Consider the following 19,264-nt stretch of genomic DNA (forward strand, 5'->3'; position numbering starts at 1 on the left):
GGAAAAATCCTGGAAAGACCGCCCGGCAGCAAAAAGCGACTTACGCCCTGAATCTGGGAGGCAGCGGGTGGGAGATCCCAATCTCGGCAGCAAATGCAATCCTTGGCAAAGTGCCGCTGAGGATTGAGTCGGGCCCAGGGAGGGGGGAAACAGCTAAAAATAAAAATTTACAAAAATTAAAAAAAAACACTGAAATACCTTCAGGGGACCCCATCCACCTGAATGGCTGGGAAAAAAATAAAGAAGCGTTTACCAACCTTTTTTTGCAGGTCTTCATACTTACCGTTGAGGTTCGACCTGCCTCCATGCGGCGGATTTTTCCCCTGCTGCAGCGGACTCCCGCCCAGACCAAATTGGCAGCTCGGCGGACGGTAGGACACTTAAGTGAGTTACGCGCCTGCGGACGTCAGCAAGCGGTCCCCAGCGGTCTTCCCTCCCCGCTGACGGGAGGTCTCCACCAAACTCGCTCGGAGAGGAGACAGCCCAGAAAAGTCGGCAGCAGTCGGTGGCAGCGGGCAGTGAGTCCAAGTTCGGCCCCAAAGTCTTCCCGTGATTCAATGATTAACACAACAACAAAGTTCAACTCAACACTTAAACTTTGTGTGCAAAGGGCAGGGTTTGAGAGGACCACATTCTGAACTGGATCATAATGCTTTGATTTTTTTGCAGATCTTTTTTGACTGCACACTGCAGCATGGAGCCGAAATGTGGTAGCAACACTCTAATGCCTCATTCATACTAAGGAACAGTTTGGGGTTCAATCTGAGAGATTTTCAAATGTTATAGTCCTCTTTTTAGACAGCTAAAATGACATCAGTCCACTTTGCCAATAGTTTCAATGCAGAAAAGTGTGAGGTGATACATTTTGATATGAAGAATGAGGAGAGACCATACATACTAATGGTACAATTTTAAAGGGGTTGCAAGAATATAGAGACCTGGGTGTTCGTGCACAAATCTTTGATGGTGGCAGGACAGGTTAACAGTTAATAAAGCATATGGGATCCTGGGCTTTATAAATAGAGGCATAGAGTACAAAAGCCAGCAAGTTATGCTAAACCTATATAAAACACTGGTTCAGCCCAGCTCGAGTATCATATCTAATTCTGGGCACCACACTTTAGGAAGGACGTAAAAGCATCGGAGAGGGTGCAGAAAAGATTTACTAGAATGGCACTAGGGATGAGGGACTTCAGTTACGTGGATAGATTGGAGAAGCTAGGATTGTTCTCCTTAGAGCAGAGAAGTCTAACAGGGAATTTAAGAAAGGTGTTTAAAATCATAAACGGTTTAGATAGAGTAAATAAAAAGAAACTGTTTCCAGTGGCTGAAGGGTCAACAACAAGGGGGCACAGACTTAAGATGATTGGCAACAGAACCAGAGGCAACATGAGGAAAACCTTTTTTATGTAACAAGCGGTGAGGATTTGGAATGCACTGTAAGATAGGGTGATATAGATTCAATGCTATTTTTCAAAAGGGATTGGATAAATACTTGAAGGAGAAAACATTGCATGGTTATGAGGGAAGAGCGGGGGAGTGGGACTAACTGGGTCCCATCCCTTGTTGGAAGTGCAAGTTTGGAAGTCAGTTATGGATGTATGTTTGTAATGTGCTCTGTGGTTAAGTAAGATGCCAAAAATCACAGCTTTTGGCTCAGACATGAAGACCATCTCATTTTTGCCCATCATCCCTTTTGTCTCTTAGGGGCCGAAATTGCCCCCGGCCGAAACGGGACGCATGCACCCTGTTTCAATGGTTTCTACCGCAGCGGTGCTTGAGGTCGCCTCTTGAGAGACATTCTGCTCTTTGTTGTTTTTTTAAAATTCAGATCCAGAAGTCGCTCTTAGTGGGGACGGTTATGCGGCGCTGGCAACACTAGAGTGGCGGAAGTTGGGGGTGGTGCAGTGTGGCCGCTGTGATGACGTCACTTAAAGGGGAGAGCCTTTGCGATCTTAAAATTTTGGTCCCCTGGGCCACCAGGGAGGGTTTTGGCCAGGCCAGCAGCGCCGAACCTGGGAGCATAATTGTCGGGCCGACATAGCAGTTGGATGACACTACCATTGCAGAAGGCCAAACCTCACTGGACCACCGGGAAAAAACAGGTTTTGGCATCACCGAGCAGGCCGAAGGTTTTCACGGCGGAATTTCGCCGTCGGGGGTGGGATAGGTCAGTGATGTGCACTGTGATGACGCACTTAACATGGATCAGCAGCAGTAGGGGAGAAGCGGGTCACTGCCGCAATAAAATGGGAGCGGAATTTTGATAATGGCGGCCATTACACGAAAAATTGGCGGCCATTGCACTCCGCAGCGTGTCCGCCGCTTTTCGGTGTTAAGAGGCCTTAAGGAAAGAAGCGATTTTAGCTCCTTAACCTCTTCTGCCTTCCACCCAATCAAAGACCTTCCCTTTTATTCTTAGAATTGCTCTTAGAAAGAGCAAGTACAGACTCTCTGGACCCAATAGCCTCCTTCTGTGCTGTACTACTCTATAATTTTCACACTTCATTATTTATTAGCAGCTCCCTGATTAATTTTTCCTGATATACATCATTATTTGTCACTACAACTCTATCCTGCTATGAACAACTTTTTTTAAACTCAACTTAGCTTACAAAAGTACTTTTCTTAATTGTGATAAGTGTAACCAAGTATTAAAAAATTGCTTGCCCCATTTAAGTAAGCAAAAAATCATCAGATGTTTTTCTCTCGCACAAGCTCTGTAAGCATTTCCTTCATATAATTAAGTTGCTTTAATTCAAAACTCTCTGAACAGAGCTGGAAAAAAAATAGGTAGTAATTTCATGTCATCCTTGCAAATTGTAGAGAAACAAATTTCGGAACAGTACAGAAAAGGGGCCCCAAAGTGATACAAAACATAATTTTATTTAAAAGCAAACAAACCGATTTTTAATCTGGTCCCAAGGTGATGCCAACCTACACCAGTGCACTTGTGCCTCAGTATAACATAATGGATTTATCCAGGTATCCAAGCGATTACAAGCTCAGACCCCTTCAGCATTTTAGAATATGAATTTGTGACGGATGATGCCCCAGCAACAATCCAGCTGCGTAATATTATGCGGTTTTGATTGGCCTCCAATATGCTCATGTGACTTTCTATCTGAATTCAAAACTTCTTATGGCGTTCCATTTAGAAAGTGAGCTCAGTAAGAAGTAAATTTTCCTGTGTTCCCAATGTGAACAAAAACATTGGTGCGAAGTCTTCCAGTGTTTTTTTTGGTGAAAATGTTTATTACCATGTGCTCCCCCCTCCCTGGGCCTGACTCAATCCTCGGCAGCACTTTGGCGAGGATCGCATTTGCCGCCGAGATTGGGAGCTCCCGCCCGCTGCTGCCCAGAATCACGGCGTAAGTTGTTACTTTGCTGCCGGGCGGTACTGGCATATCTTTTAGAGGAATCTTCCTGGCAAAGTATCGGCAGGTCTCTCGGTGGTCCTTTGGGTGGTACTTGGGCAGCCCTTGGCTTTGACCAAGTTCGGGCCCTTTGTGTCTGTCTTCACGGAAGAAGAGGCAAAAAACCCTCCCGGAAATAGTGGAGAACCAAGAGAATGAGAAACTGAAAGAAATTAGTATTAGTCAAAAAATAATACTGGAGAAATTAATGGGACTAAAAGTCGATAAATTCCCTGGACCTGACGACCTACATCCTAGGATTTGGAAAGAGGTGACTATAGTGATAGTGGATGCATTGGTTGTCATCCTCCAAAATTCCACAGATTTTAGAACGGTTCCTGCGGTTTGGATGGTAGCAAATGTAAGCACGCTATTTAAGAAAGGAGGGAGAAAAAAAACGGGGAACTACAGAGCAGTTAGCCTGATATCAGTAGTAGGGTGAATGCTAGAATCTATTATTAAGGACATGGTAACAGGGCACTTAGAAAATAAGGATAGGATTGGGCAAAGTCAACACGGATTTATGAAAGAGAAATCATGTTTGACAAATCTGTTCGGAGTTTTTTGAGGCTGTGACTAAAATCAAAAAACTTGGATTTATATTATGCCTTTCACTACCACCGGATGTCTCAAAGCGCTTACAGCAAATGAAGTACTTTTGGAGCGTAATCACTGTTGTAATGTAGGAAATGCGGCTGCCAATTTGCGCACACACAAATTCCCACAAACAGCAATGTGATAATGACCGGATAATCTGTTTCTTTGTTATGTTGATTGAGGGATAAATATTGGTCAGGACAACAGGGATAACACCTATGCTCTTCTTCGAAATAGTGCCATGGGATCTTTTACATTCACTTGAGAGAGCAGACGTGGCCTCAGTTTAGCGTCTTATCCGAAAGACGGCACCTCTGACAGTGAGCATTGCACTGTCAGTCTAGATTTTTTTGTCAAGTCCCTGGAGTGGGACTTGAACCCACAACCTTCTGACTCAGAGGCAAGAGTGCTACCCACTCAGCCACAACTAGCAGAATAGATAAGAGGAAACCAGTGGATGTGGTGTATTTGGATTTTCAGAAGGCATTCGATAAAGTGCCACACAAGAGGTTATTAAACAAAATTAGGGCTTTTGGGATTGGGGGTAATATACCAGCATGGATTGAGGATTGGTTAACGGATGAAAACAGAGAGTAGGAATAACGGGTCATTTTTGGTTTGGCAGGCTGTAACTAGTGGGGTACCGCAAGGATCAGTGTTTGGGCCTCAGCTATTCACAATCTATATCAATGATTTGGATGAGAGGACCAAATGCAATCTATCCAATCTTGCTGATGATACAAAGCTAGGTGGGAATGTAAGTTGTGAGGATGATACACAAAGAGGCTTCAAAGGGATATAGACAGGCTAAGTGAGTGGGCAAGAACATGGCAAATGAAATATAATGTGGAGAAATGTGAAGTTGTCCACTTTGGTAGGAAAAATAGAAAAACAGTATTTTTTAAACAGCGAGAGATTGGGAAATGTTGGTGTTCAGAGGGACCTGCATGTGCTTGTACACACATCACTGAAAGTTAATATGCAGGTATAGCAAGCAATTAAGAAAGCAAATGGTATGTTGGCCTTTATTACAAGAGGATTTGAGTATAAAAGTAAAGATGTCTTACTGCAATTATATAGGGCTCTGGTGAAACTGCACCTGGAGTATTGTGTACAGTTTTGGTCTCCTTACCTAAGGAAAGATATACTTGCCAAAGAGGGAGTGCAACGAAGGTTCACCAGACTGATTCCTGGGATGCGGGGATTGTCCTGTAAGGAGAGATTGAGTAGTCTAGGCCTATATTCTCTAGAATTTAAAAGAATGAGAGGTGATCTCATTGAAACAAAGAAAATTCTTTCGGGGCTTGAAGGGTAGATACAGGGAGGATGTTTCCTCTGGCTGGGAATCTAGAATCAGAGGTCACAGTCTCAGAATAACGGTTCGACCATTTAGGACTGAGACGAGGAGAAATTCCTTCACTCAGCAGGTGGTGAATCTCTGGAATTCTCTACCCCAGAGAGCTGTGGAAGCAGATCTTCTATGTCAACTCCACTTTCCTGCTCTATCCCCATATCCCTTGATTCCCTTAATATCCCAAAATTTATCGATCTCTGTCTTAAATATAATGCCATGAATCATCGCAATTGGCAGTGCTTTCAATTGTCATTTAAAAAAATAATTTTGTTTCAAAAAAAAATTCCTTGATATATTTAAGGTTGATAACTAGTTGCTGTTTTATTAATACAGCGAAAAATGGGTTTATCACAAAAAGATAAGTATTTTTAATCACCGTGTCAAACCACCACTGAAAATGACTTAAAAAAATAAACAGGATCATTTTCTAGTTATATTGGGGTAGTTTTAATGGGCTCAAGTTTCGGCCTGAGTTGCTCCTATTTTTTTGGAGCAACTAGTTTAGAATGGGGCATCTTAGAACTTGCAATTCTCGGCATTTAGTTTGCTCCAGTTCGAGTGAGTTAGAATAGTTCCATTTTAGAACAGATTTTTTTTTCAAAAGGGGGCGTGTCCAGCCACTTACGCCTGTTTTGCAAGTTTAGGCAGCGAAAACTTACTCCAAACTAACTTAGAATGGAGTAAGTGTAGAGGAGAGGGGAGGGGAGAGGAGGGGGGGGGGAGGGGAGAGGAGAGGAGGGGGAGGGGAGGGAGAGGAGGGGGAGGGGAGGGAGAAGAGGGGGAGGGGAGGGAGAGGAGGGGAGAGGGAGGGGGAGAGGAAGTGGGGAGGGGGAGGGGAGGGGGAGGGGAGGGGGAGAGGAAGTGGGGAGGGGGAGGGGAGGGGGAGAGGAGGGGGGAGTAGGAGAGGAGGGGGGAGGGGGAGAAGAGGGGGGAGGGGGTAGAGGAGGGGGAAGGGTGGGGAGGGGAAAGGAGGGGGAGGGAGGGGAAAGGAGGGAGGGAAGAGGAGGGGGGAGGGAGGGGAAAGGAGGGGAAAGGAGGGGAGGGGAGGGGGGAGAGGAGGGCGGGGGGGGAGGGGGAGAGGAGGGGGGAGTGAGAGGAGTGAGGGGGAAGGGGTCTGAACAGCAGAGGGAAGGAGGGGGGGGGAAGGGAGGGAGGCTGAACGGGTCCCGCCGCTGCCGCCGGGCTCCCACGGAGTATTTTGGGCGGACCCGACGACGTGGAGGGTGGGAGGGAGAGGAAGGGGGAACAGCTGAACGGGAGGGGGGGAGCGGGAGCTGAACGGGAGGAGGGAGCGGGAGCTGAACGGGAGGGGGGGAAGGAGGCCTGAGTCCGATCTTCGCCCGATGAGCCCATTCGGCCAGGGCTAGGGGCAGCGTGCTTCGGGCCCCTCCCACGCAGCCTCGGGGGACTGGAACTACTGCTCATGCGCGCACACTCTAGCGCGCATATGCAGAGGTCCTGGCACTGTTTTCATCGCCGGGACCTGGCTCCGCCCCCCAAGCATTCTGCTGCGCTACGCCAAGGGCCTGGATCAACCGGACGGAGAATACCAAGGTAAATAATAGGCGCCGTTTCTGTTCTAAAAAGTTGGCGCATCACACGGCGATGCGCCGTTCTAACCCTGGGGGCAAACTTGGGCCCAATAAATTTAAAAATATATATATTCAGAAGCTTTTAAAACATTCCTATTGGAGTCCATGCACTCAAAAGAACCAGCTTAATTTTTAGAGCTTCCTCAAAAGCCCGTAAACGAGTGCAATTAGTGGAAACTTTCAATGGTGATTACTTCGATCTGAGGGCGTGGCCCAGTTTGTGGGTGGGGCCGGCCTCTAGCGCAATATTTTTAAAACTACCGCAAAAGATCGCAGAAACTTGAGTTACACTGAATGTAATTTGCGCTTAAAATTCCGCGATCATGCACCGGTTATGCTGATTTGGGCGGATTGCACCGAAAAAAACAGCACAATCGACCGGAAACTACAGGCCATGGAATCAAGGCATAAACCTACAACCTTCTGACTCAGGGATGATTGCACTGGATGCTTAAATAATCTAAAATTGTATGTGAAATCAGATTTTTTTTAATAAAAAGGGGTACCAGACAACTTACTCCCCAAGCTCCCAAAGGACTGGCTTTTCTCATGTTAAATTTCGCACATGCATGAAACTGTGAATGGGTCATGCAGCACCTTAACTGGGCCACGCACCTAAAAAAAATTAGGGGGAACATTGGTCCCAGACTATACACATAATTCATGATGTCAATCTGCAAGTTAGATTTAATTTGGATAGTGTAGACCGAACATGTTTTACTGCAGAGCCTCTCACTTGGTTTGGTATTTCAGAATGTTTAACACTATTACTATACCGTAACATTCTGTTTTGGATGTAAAAAGAAGAATGGCTTCAGCACAGGAGACCTATGAATAAAATAAAGAAATAACTTAGAGTTGGTTTACACCAAATTATGAAAGTACAATTTATATAAGTTTTAGATTTTTTAAAATTGTATAGCACTGTAGAATGAATATTTCAAATTAAAATCTTTAAACTTGTAGATTCGCAATGGCTCAGCTAGTTAAGGTAGCAGAAGAGCCATACACACCAGAAGATCTCCAATTCAATCACCATTCTGTGCAGAGTTAGCTGATTTCAGCTGGATGGCATTTGGACAGCAACAATTGTCCTTAACTCAGTTAGGGTGGGGCATGTTCTGATTAGCTCCCGCTAATGTCACGTATTAATATCAGGATTGACCCCTTTTGGACCAATAACCTGCTGATTATCAAAGCATACATATGAACAGTGGCTATTAGTGAGCAGTACCAGAGGTCATGTGGCCCCTGGAATTGTATCCCAGCACTTTCAGGAGATGAGAGGAAAGAATTGGCAAGAAAAAAATCTTGAAACTTCACAGAAATAAAAACAAAACTTTTTATAGCATAGAAATGTTGATTCATTAGTTGGATAAATATACCATAACAGATAACAGAATGTATATTATAAGGCAGTTAACAACAACTACTTGCATTTATATAGTGCCTTTGATGGAGTAAAATGTCACAAGGGACTTCACAGGAATGTTATAAGACAAATATTGACATTGAGCCAAAGGTGGAAACAAAAGCTTGGTCAAAGAGGTAGGTTTTAAGGAGTGTCTGAAAGGAAGAAAGAGGTGAAGAGGTTAAGGAAGGGAATTCCAGTTACAAATCCAGAATATTAGAGGACATCATAACTTGCAGTATCTGTGTTCTCATTCATTTATCATCTGAATTCTAATTGCATTACTGCCTTACTGTATTCTTTGAAAGCTGCATGCTGAAAGCAGAGCAAGTGGTTTGGCAGCATAATGAAGATAAGCAGTAATGGAATGGAATCATGAATAGATCGAAGTGACAAGTTTTATTTGGCTGCTTTAATCTGGGGGGCAGGACATAGTACAGAGAAGGAAGGGACACCCAAAAGCAGTGGAGAAAATAAAGTTGTAAAATAAAAATAGGGTACAAAAACATTCTGCGTTAGTGAGTGTAAATACATAAGCAAAGTGGATTCCGATACTGCAAGTCTAACCTATGCAAATAGATTATGAACCACCTGTTCTCCATCTCCCCTTATCTCATTTGATTTTAGAACACTGGGTGACACGATAGATTACACCAGTGTCCTTTTGACATAGGTTCAAATTCAGTAAAATTGCATAACAATCTTTTTTCATTCTATCCCTAATTGGTATGACACAGTTAAGAAATGCCCTTAAAATCCTGCACAACTGGCACCAATTCAGTATGTATTAAAATACATTCAGCAAGTTATTTCAGATCCATACTTGATGTCACCTGACCCCAGGTCACCAGGACATGAGCATCACCAACTTTTCATTCAAAAAAACAAATTACTTTACCAAACGAACACATGGTATAGACAGAACAGTGGGCAAACTGTTGGGCTTTGCTATAAAATAATTTCACTCATTAAAATTGGGATAACTGCCATTAATGAGCCCACAGAATTTCTAGGTTACGTCTGATATCAGTCAATAAGTTATTTTTTGGTACACAAAATGGATGCAGAAGATAAATTTGGAATACAATGACACTGCTGAACTGTGGCTTGATTCTAATTATAGCAAAAACTTTAGAACGTTTTATGGATCTCATTTTAATGTGATATAAAATGTTGCATTTTAATCAAACGGTGCACCAATTGATTTGTAACTAGTGTAACTGTATAAACATGTCTTCCTTATTCAAGGCTGGGAAGCACTGTTGGTGATAACAACAGGCAAAATAATATGACATTCCTGTCTTCCATTTTAATGGCAGTGTTAACACTTATTTATTTATTGAGCATTTGCCTGCAAGTATCATCAGCAGTACTGTAATATAGAGCTCCACCTAGTGGACTACTGTGGTAATGTAAATACAATAAAAGGGTCATGTGACAGTCATCTTGTGTGTAGTGTGTTTGTGATGTCGTAAAGAGTATATTACAAGTACTTTCTAGCCTAGAATGGGGAAGACATTTTTGTACAACTACACTAGTTAAAGCTAAATTGGTGCACCACTTAATTAAACTCACATTAAAATGAGATCCACAAGATGTTTTAGCTTATGCTATAAATAGAATCAAGCTACACATCTGCTGTGTTGCATTCCATACACACCATCTGCAACCATTGTGTTTTTTAACATTTACTCACTATTAATCTGCTTTGCAACACATTGTGAATTGATCCTATACTCTACCATAGGTGCTTTAGTAAGTACCAATACTAAGAGTACTTGTACACCAATTGTGTGCCATGGGCAGTAGATGTGTAGTAGATGGCACATTTTAATAAAAGCGAGTCAAACTACATGTCTCCGATGGTGCCTGAGAACTGCTACTGTGGATTTTGAAGGCAGAGGCCTGGACTATATGGATCTCTTTCTATTTGTTCTCCAAAGACAACTGCTAACACATATGCAATAACAAATAAGACAGCAGAATTTAAAGGTTAAAGGCCTCTAGTTGAGTGCTGTTGTTTAGGATCCCTGATATTTTTTCTAAAAATTCCCTTACTCACATGGTATGAGAAATGGCCACTAAATTAATGCACTAGGCATACAAAGAGTTACCTATCTGGAATTCAATTTTCAGGCATCTTATAATTTCAAAGAAGGGCACTCTTTTACTGAGTGGAGTTTAAAGTTTAAAAACAACTAGAAGTAGCATTCACAGATGTCTGTGATCTGATGAAACTGTTAGTTTTTATACAGCGGAAAAGTTTGCTATGTTATAATACTTTTCATTCTTAGATCCCAGTATGTATTAAAATTTTAGTTCCATACATTTGCGTAATAAATTTCATGTCTGAACTAATTATATTTACATATTTGCTAAGCTGGCATACTCACACTTTGGGTCTTCCTCCAACAATTCCAGTTAGACCCGGAGCTGCACAAAACAAAATAAAATATTTGTATACAATCGGAATTTCTAACCAATACTGAAAGTTCTTCAGTTTCACATTTGATAAGCCTGTGCTTGAATTCTTTGAAGCAAAAATTCACTGCTTTAGAAACACAAATGTCTCTGTTCAAATGCATCACTGTTTAAATATGACATGTAAATAAATATAGACTTTAAGAAATTTAATGAAGTAAAACATATTCAGCAGAAAGAAATTTAAGTGGGATTCTGAGCTAGTCTTTGCATTGCTGTCCAGATCGCCCAAAATGGGCGATATTTCCGGTGTTAATGATAATATTATTTTTCGTCATCGCCGGAAAAATCACCCATTTTAAAACCCGCTAGTTTCCACTTTTTTACTTGGGTGTTAGCCGTAGCGATGTTAAATGGGCGTTAGTGATTTATTCCATCGTGCAAGGCCGGCTTCCATAGCAACGGGCTTTTCCCGCGATTCGGGAGGTGAGGGGTCATCTGCACATGCGTAGAAGAGAGTGAGAGAGGAGGTTATTGTAGAAGCCGGTGTCGAGTATTATTGAAGAAATGGAGAATATTGATAGTGTTGAGGAAGTTATTATGAGTGATGTAGAGATGGAGGAGGTGGCCGAAGGGGTGAGGTGGGAGAGCAGATGGGCGGACGAAGGTGCGCCAAGCGCTTCACCGAGGAGGCCAATGCTGCTCTGGATGAACTTCAACAATTGTACATCCATGTCTGGCGTAAAAATAAAACAGGGAAGGTAGCTCAACCGTGGCTAACAAGGGAAATTAGGGATAGTGTTAAATCCAAGAGACATGTAAGTTGGCCAGAAAAAGCAGCAAACCTGAGGACTGGGAGAAATTTAGAATTCAGCAGAGGAGGACAAAGGGTTTAATTAGGAGGGGGAAAATAGAGTATGAGAGTAAGCTTGCAGGGAACATAAAAGCTGACTGCAAAAGCTTCTATAGATATGTGAAGAGAAAAAGATTAGTGAAGACAAAAGTAGGTCCCGTGCAGTCAGAATCAGGTGAATTTATAATGGGGAACAAAGAAATGGCAGATCAATTGAACACATACTTTGGTTCTGTCTTCACTAAGGAAGAAACAAATAACCTTCCGGAAATACTAGGGGACCGAGGGTCTAGCGAGAAGGAGGAACTGAAGGAAATCCTTAATAATCAGGAAATTGTGTTAGGGAAATTGATGGGATTGAAGGCCGATAAATCTCCAGGGCCTGATAGTCTGCATCCCAGAGTATTTAAGGAAGTGGCCCTAGAAATAGTGGATGCACTGGTGGTCATTTTCCAACATTCTATAGACTCTGGATCAGTTCCTATGGATTGGAGGGTAGCTAATGTAACCCCACTTTTTAAAAAAGGAGGAAGAGAGAAAACAGGGAATTATAGACCAGTTAGCCTGACATCGGTGGTGGGGAAAATGTTGGAATCAATTATTAAAGATGTAATAGCGCATTTGGAAAGCAGTGACAGGATCAGTCCAAGTCAGCATGGATTTATGAAAGGGAAATCATGCTTGACAAATCTAGAATTTTTTGAGGATGTAACTAGTAGAGTGGACAAGGGAGAACCAGTGGATGTGGTGTATTTGGAGTTTGAAAAGGCCTTTGACAAGGGCCCACACAAGAGATTAGTGTGCAAAATTAAAGCACATGGTATTGGGGGTAATGTATTGACATGGATAGAGAACTGGTTGGCAGACAAGAAGCAAAGAGTAGGAATAAATGGATCCTTTTCAGAATGGCAGGCAGTGACTAGTGGGGTACTGCAAGATTCAGTGCTGGGACCCCAGCTATTTACAATATACATTAATGATTTAGACAAAGGAATTGAATGTAATATCTCCAAGTTTGCAGATGACACTAAGCTGGGTGGCAGTGTGAGCTGTGAGGAGGATGCTATGAGGCTGCAGGGCGACTTGGACAGGTTAGGTAAGTGGGCAAATACATGGCAGATACAGTATAATGTAGATAAATGTGAGGTTATCCACTTTGGTGGCAAACACAGGAAGGCAGAATATTATCTGAATGGTGACAGATTAGGAAAAGGGGAGGTGCAACGAGACCTGGGTGTCATGGTACATCAGTCACTGAAAGTTTACATGCAGGTACAGCAGGCGGTGAAGGCGGCAAATGGCATGTTGGCCTTCATAGCAAGAGGATTTGAGTACGGGGCAGGGAAGTCTTACTGCAGTTGTACAGGGCCTTGGTGAGGCCATACCTTGAATATTGTGTTCAGTTTTGGTCTCCTAATCTGAGGAAGGACATTCTTGCTATTGAGGGAGTGCAGCAAAGGTTCACCAGAATGATTCCAGGGATGGCAGGACTAACATATGAAGAAAGACTGGATCGATTAGGCTTATATTCACTGGAATTTAGAAGAATGAGAGGGGATCTCTTAGAAACATATAAAATTCTGACGGGATTGGACAGGTTAGATGCAGGTAGAATGTTCCCGATGTTGGGGAAGTCCAGAACCAGGGGTCACAGTCTAAGGATAATGGGTAAGCCATTTAGGACCGAGATGAGGAGAAACTTCTTCTCAGAGAATTGTGAACCTGTGGAATTCTCTACCACAGAAAGTTGTTGAGGCCAGTTCGTTAGATATATTCAAAAGGGAGTTAGATGTGGCCCTTAAGGCTAAAGGGATCAAGGGGTATGGAGAGAAAGCAGGAATGGGGTACTGAAATTGCATGATCAGCCATGATCATATTGAATGGTGGTGCAGGCTCAAAGGGCCGAATGGCCTGCTCCTGCACCTATTTTCTATGTTTCTATGTCTCCGAGGTAGAGAACCGATGGGCCCCATTTACATGGAAAACCACCCCCCAGGGTATATCAGAGGATTTGGTGCGAGATCGCAGAAGTTGTGTCCTCAACTACACATGAAGTGAAAGAGCCTAACCAGTGGCGCAAGCGCTGGAACGACCTTGTTGGTTCTGGCAAATTTATTTAATAAATTGTAATGATGCAATGATTAATTCAAATGTAGATTTGCTGGCTTGTAGTTAGGTGGGTAATCTTGGTGTCATGCGTGTAATCCTAACCTCAATCTTATTAAAGTTATTCTCAGACTGTAGATATAACCATACATTTAATTGCATATGAAGCAGATTAGCAGATAATGTTAACGATGAATAGCATGGGAGATGACTAATTGGGAATTGTCTGTGTATTCTGCATGTTGTGCTGTGTGTGTTGTGTTGTGTAATAGTAATAATAATAATCTGATATCTGTTAGTAGTCTGATATCTGTCATATCTGTAATAGTACTTAGGCAATGATCTTATGCCATGCTCGTGACACCTTTGCAGAAGAAGCTTTCGAAGAATTGATCGGAATAGTGACGATACTGGTGGAGGACCAGCAGATCTGATCCTGCTGATGGACGTCGAGGAGCGAGCGTTGGCCTTAGTGGCGGTCCACAACCGGTCGGCCACCAGTGGTGGTGCTGAACCCGTGCCACGTGAATAATGTATAAACCATTGGTGATTTAAAGTAATTTAATGTCATTTCAGTATAATGTATGATTGATCTAATGTTATGTCATGTTATTTAATTAATGATGGGATCATGAAATATCATTGTAATGCAATGCAGATTCTGTACTATCATGATGTTAATTATATGTGATGTCTCTCAGTATATTTATAGCAGTAGTGTTGCTCCTCCTACATATGCCTGCGTAGCGTAAGCATTCTCATGTGACCCTGGCATCCCCTTCTCTTCTACTAATCTCATTTATGTTTTCTAGGTCACCAGGCCTCACAGGCTCTCCAGGTTCCCTAGGCTCATTAGCCTTCGCAGGATCCCCAGGTTCCCGTGGTTTCACCTGGTGTCTCCGGAGGCGAGGAGGCAAAAGCCTCTCCTGTCCTTCTGCAGGTCCTCCTATCCACCGAGGATAAAGAGGAGGTGGAGAAGGAGCCTGCAACAGTCTCATCGTGCGTTCCTGCAGCCACGTCCTCTTCCACCGAGGAAGTAGCGGGGCAAAGCTCCTTACAGCAGGGCATCCTGCGCGGAGGTTGGTTCGGCAAGGTCGGACTGCTCCAAGACCGACAGATTTAAGTGTGGACGTGGTGAATCTGTCCAGGACAAGCGTCGACATAGGTCGAGAGCTCTTCCAGGCAATGGGCGGGTTAACTGGCCACGTTGCCGCTCTGACTGTGATAGTCTCGCAGGAGATGTTGTGGATGGTAGCAGTGATGGAGAGAATAGCCGAGACCATGGAGGGCAGCCAGTGGTCCCGGAATATGGCACTGCACCCCAAGGTGCCATACCACCATTGCCACTGACATATGCGAGTCAGGAGGAAGCTCTTGCTTCTGACTCGGTGGACATTTCCTGGAAACGTTCTCTCCATCTCCAGCCCCATATGTTAAGCTGCCGTCAGCCCCCCACACAGCAGCAGCGCTCGAGGTGCTCTGCTACAAGGCGGCTTGGAGTTTGGAGGGGAAGAAGTGGGGTTCAGATGAGGGGGGGGGGCGGGGGGTAAAGGAAAGGAGAAGCGTGGCCGTAGGTAGGGAGGGTAGAGATTCTTATTGTTGTTAAAAAATTTGTTGACTGTTGGGTGAGTGTTTGTTACGTTTATAATTGTTTTTTTAAAGTATGTTGTTGTTTTTATTGTTATTCTTATTTGTCATTTAAAACATTTTCACTGTTGGGGTGGGGGTGGGGGGGTACATGGTGTTGACTGTTAATAATATTTGTTGTTATTTTTTAAATTTTCACTGTTGGTTGGGGTGGGGGGGTGGGTACAGGATGTTAACTGTTAATGGTGTTTGTTTAAAAAAAGTATTGAAAACTTGTATCAACATTTAAAATGTTTTATTCAACTTAACATTGTTGCGCAGTGTCTTCAAATAACATAAACGTTAAGTATATACAAAGTTTGCAAACACTGGTAAGTCAGGCCAGGAAAGGCAAAAATGAAACGTAATGTAACACAACTGTAACTGTAACTGTCACCAACGTAATGCAAAGCATTAATTTGAGCTGCGAACACAACAGTCTTGCAACTGCGTAACTACCACCAACGTTAGTTCAAGCAAGGCGTTCATTTCTGAGCTGCTGACACAACAGTCTTGCAGCTGCGTAACTACCACGAGGCTTTCCTGTGGTCTTGGGTGGGGTAGGGGCATGGTTTCAACTCCAGCCTGATTGTCCTGCCTGAGGTCTTCGTCCACCTCCTCTCTCCTGAGGCGGACCGGCAGTCCCATCTGGCAATTCTTGTCCCCTCCTGATAGCTAAGTTATGCAACATGCAGCACATTACAATGAACTGAGCGACCTGCTCAGGATGGTATTGTAATTCGGCTTCTGAGTGGTCCAGGCATCCAAAGCGCTGTTTAAGCACTCCAATTCTTTTCAATGATATTGCGTGTGGCTATGTGGCTTTTGTTGTAGCGCTTCTCGGCTTTTGTCTGGGTCTTACGCAGCGGGGTCATCAGTCAACTGGCAAGGCCATATCCTTTATCCTCAAGCATCCAACCGTGACCTTGTGGCTGACTCTTAAACAGATTAGAGACAGTGCTCTCACGCAAGATGTGCGCATCATGGATGCTCCCCGGAAAATTTGCATTTACTGCCATGATTATTTGTTAGTGGTCGACAACAAGTTGCACAGGGAATAGAATCCCTTTCAATTCCGAAACACCTCTGCATCCTGAAAAGGTGCTCGCATGGCGATGTGCATACAGTCTATTGTTCCCTGCACCTTGGGGAAGTTTGCTATTCTCGAGAAACCCAAATCCCTCTCAGTCTGTGCCTCCCTGGTCTTAGGGAAGCTTATAAAGTCCATCCTGCATGTGTAAAGGGCTTCAGTCACCTGTCGAATGCAGCAATGTGTAGCGTGCTGAGAGATACCGCAAATGTTGCCAGCTGGCATATCTCATTGATGACCTCCTTTCGGAAGCGCAACCTATCGGACAAGTCCAGGTATGACCGCTTATCCCTGTAAGTGTGTTGGGTGTAAGGTCTCCTCCTCCTCAGCAGTCTGTTACCTCTTTGATTGGGCACATAATGTTCTTCAATGAACTTTCTCCCATCTCTAACCTGCAGCATGTGAATAGTCATCAATACTGGCTGAGAAGTTACAGGCCCCATTATATTACTAAATGCCCTATTTACATGTATTCAGAATTATTAAATTGTCCTCTAAAAACTCAATAAAAAATGAAAATTCACCACAATATGATTAGATGGTTGTCAAGAGATTTTAAAACCACCTTAAAAGCACTCACGAATTACTTCAAAGCTCCCATGAACTTGAAGCAGCCTTTTATGAAAAGTCCTAAGCATTACAAAATGGCGTCCATACCGCTTGGTTAAGATCAGGTGAGTGCAGCTTTTTTTGAGCTTTTTTTGGGCAAGCGATTATTTGGGCGGTACATGGGCGAGATGCCAAAAGTAACACTCGGCGATATTCTGGGCAGTATTTGGACGTTAGTTTCCATTATACACGGTCTTCTGGGCGGTGCATGAGTGATGACATCAGAATTTAAAAAAAAAATATGGGCGGGCGGTTCAGCTAATTCTCGGCATTAACTGTATGCCGAAACTTATGCCGGCGATAAATGGGCGTTAGTTTCCATTTTTAATCAAATATAGGCGTTAGACTAAATCTTAGCGGTTAAATGGGCGGTAACTGAGCGGTAGTGGGGCAAACCCAATGGAAAGTCTAGCCCATAATGTTATCATGTAAGCTTATAATGCAGACGATGATACTTTTCATATTTAAACATCTGGAATTGGAGGTATTCAAAGATGGTTATAATCTGCACCACTGCAGTTTTCAAACACAATCACCACCACTGCAACGCCCATTTACTTAGCACCTCAAAAATACATTTTGAGCCAGATTTTTGGTTTTCGGGGTTTTTCAGCGAAAACAGTAGCGATACATGAAACTTACTAATTTTCGCTGCGCTACCGTTTTTAGCCCGAACTTTCGGCCTTTACATGGGTAAGGGAGGCATTGCACAAGCACTTGCGGCGCAAACTGCGAGTTTCAGCCACTTTAGTCTGGGGCGGGAGCGCTGTGTGGCCTTGGGAGGGGAAAAACAAACCCCCAAAAATTCTAAAAAAACATTCCATAAACATTTACAAGACCCTAATCTATCAAATCGCTGAAAGAAAATTGAAAAATAAAATCTTTAACTTACCTTTTTTGCAGGTTTTCATACTTACCGCTGCTGGCAGGGCTGCGGACAGGTTTGACCTGTTGTTATTCTGGACATGGCATATGGGTCAGGAGAGTGCCGAAAGTCCGACTCAAATGCACACCACGTCATTGTACATCAGCGCACCTCTCCCCGGCGGTACTTGTAAGTGCCGCCACAAACAGGTACCCGAGGATTCCGCCCAGGCTTTGTGACCGGGTTTTCGCCGCAGAGGGTCAAATCACGGCGAAAACCCGGTTGCAAACCTGCCAAAAATCCGTCCCTTTGTACATTCATTACTAGTATCCCTGTTGAGGTTTTCATGTACTTGGGGTGTTTTTTCTCCCTCCAAAATAAGTGAAGAAATATTGGGTATACCCTAGAGATTGAGGAGTCCACTTTAATGATTACTTTGCTCATGTATATTAAAAGCACATATTCCTTCAGCAAATCACAACACCAGACTTCTTCCCACAATGGGGAAAGAGGGGTGGGGGAAATCATCCAGTGACTCCGGCTTGAAAATGCCAGTGCGTGATTGTCTCGACTCATGTGGGCAAGAATGGCCACTTGAGCTTGGCCACGGCTGTTTTGAAATCACAAAGAAGGAGAAATACTACTTATTGAAAGAACCACCTCACCTACAGCAGTGTTCCCCTTTAAACACAATCCTATGATATTGGAATGATTCTCCTTTTTAATAAGAAAGTGATCAGGATAAGATACACCACATTAACAAAGTAGTACTGTAGTTTCCCAACTTCAGTTAGCTCCAAATTTGCATTAGGTCAGGGAAGTATCTTGATTAGAAAAATTTGTTGTGCCATTTAAGCAACTCTCTAGACAACGAGGAGACCTCTCTGGGACAACAAACCCCACCCCCCCCCACAAACCATCTACTGTGTTTTTTTTGTGTTTTTTTTTACTTTTATGAATGAAATAATTGATTTCAGAATGACCTACATAAAGACACGTTAACAGTACAAACACAGGTCCAACAGGTAAAACATCACTGCCAGAAAGAATGTAACTGCTCGAAGTTGTGATTCGCATTGGATCAGCTGCATATAGAAAGACACGTCTTGCAAAGGGAGTTTGAAGAGTTAGGTGTTAAATTAAAAAACAGGACTTCTAGCATAGTAATCTCAGGATATTCCCAGTGCCATGTACAAGGCCAAGTTAGAGAGAAGCAGATTTAATACATCAGCATGGACCTATCCAGATCGTATCTTTTAGGAAGATTCAGAATTCCAGCACATTGGGAAAAGTTCTGGACAGGTGAAAGCTTGACAGTCAGGGA

General features: G+C 43.3%; 1 protein-coding gene across 7 annotated transcripts in view; it reads right to left on the reverse strand.

The window, feature by feature from the left end:
* Positions 1–19,264, reverse strand: part of lratb.1 (lecithin retinol acyltransferase b, tandem duplicate 1) — a 309,269-nt gene that overhangs the window by 50,157 nt on the left and 239,848 nt on the right. For all 7 annotated transcript variants that reach the window (XM_070871411.1, XM_070871414.1, XM_070871416.1 and 4 more), the window contains 2 exons: positions 10,764–10,803; positions 7,736–7,787 (listed from right to left, as the gene is read on the reverse strand). In XM_070871411.1, coding sequence (XP_070727512.1) covers positions 7,736–7,787; positions 10,764–10,803 — 92 coding nt within the window. The remainder of the gene's footprint in view (positions 1–7,735; positions 7,788–10,763; positions 10,804–19,264) is intronic.

The sequence above is a fragment of the Pristiophorus japonicus genome, chromosome 2 (assembly GCF_044704955.1).
Source record: "Pristiophorus japonicus isolate sPriJap1 chromosome 2, sPriJap1.hap1, whole genome shotgun sequence".
NCBI classification, from domain to species: Eukaryota; Metazoa; Chordata; class Chondrichthyes; family Pristiophoridae; genus Pristiophorus; species Pristiophorus japonicus.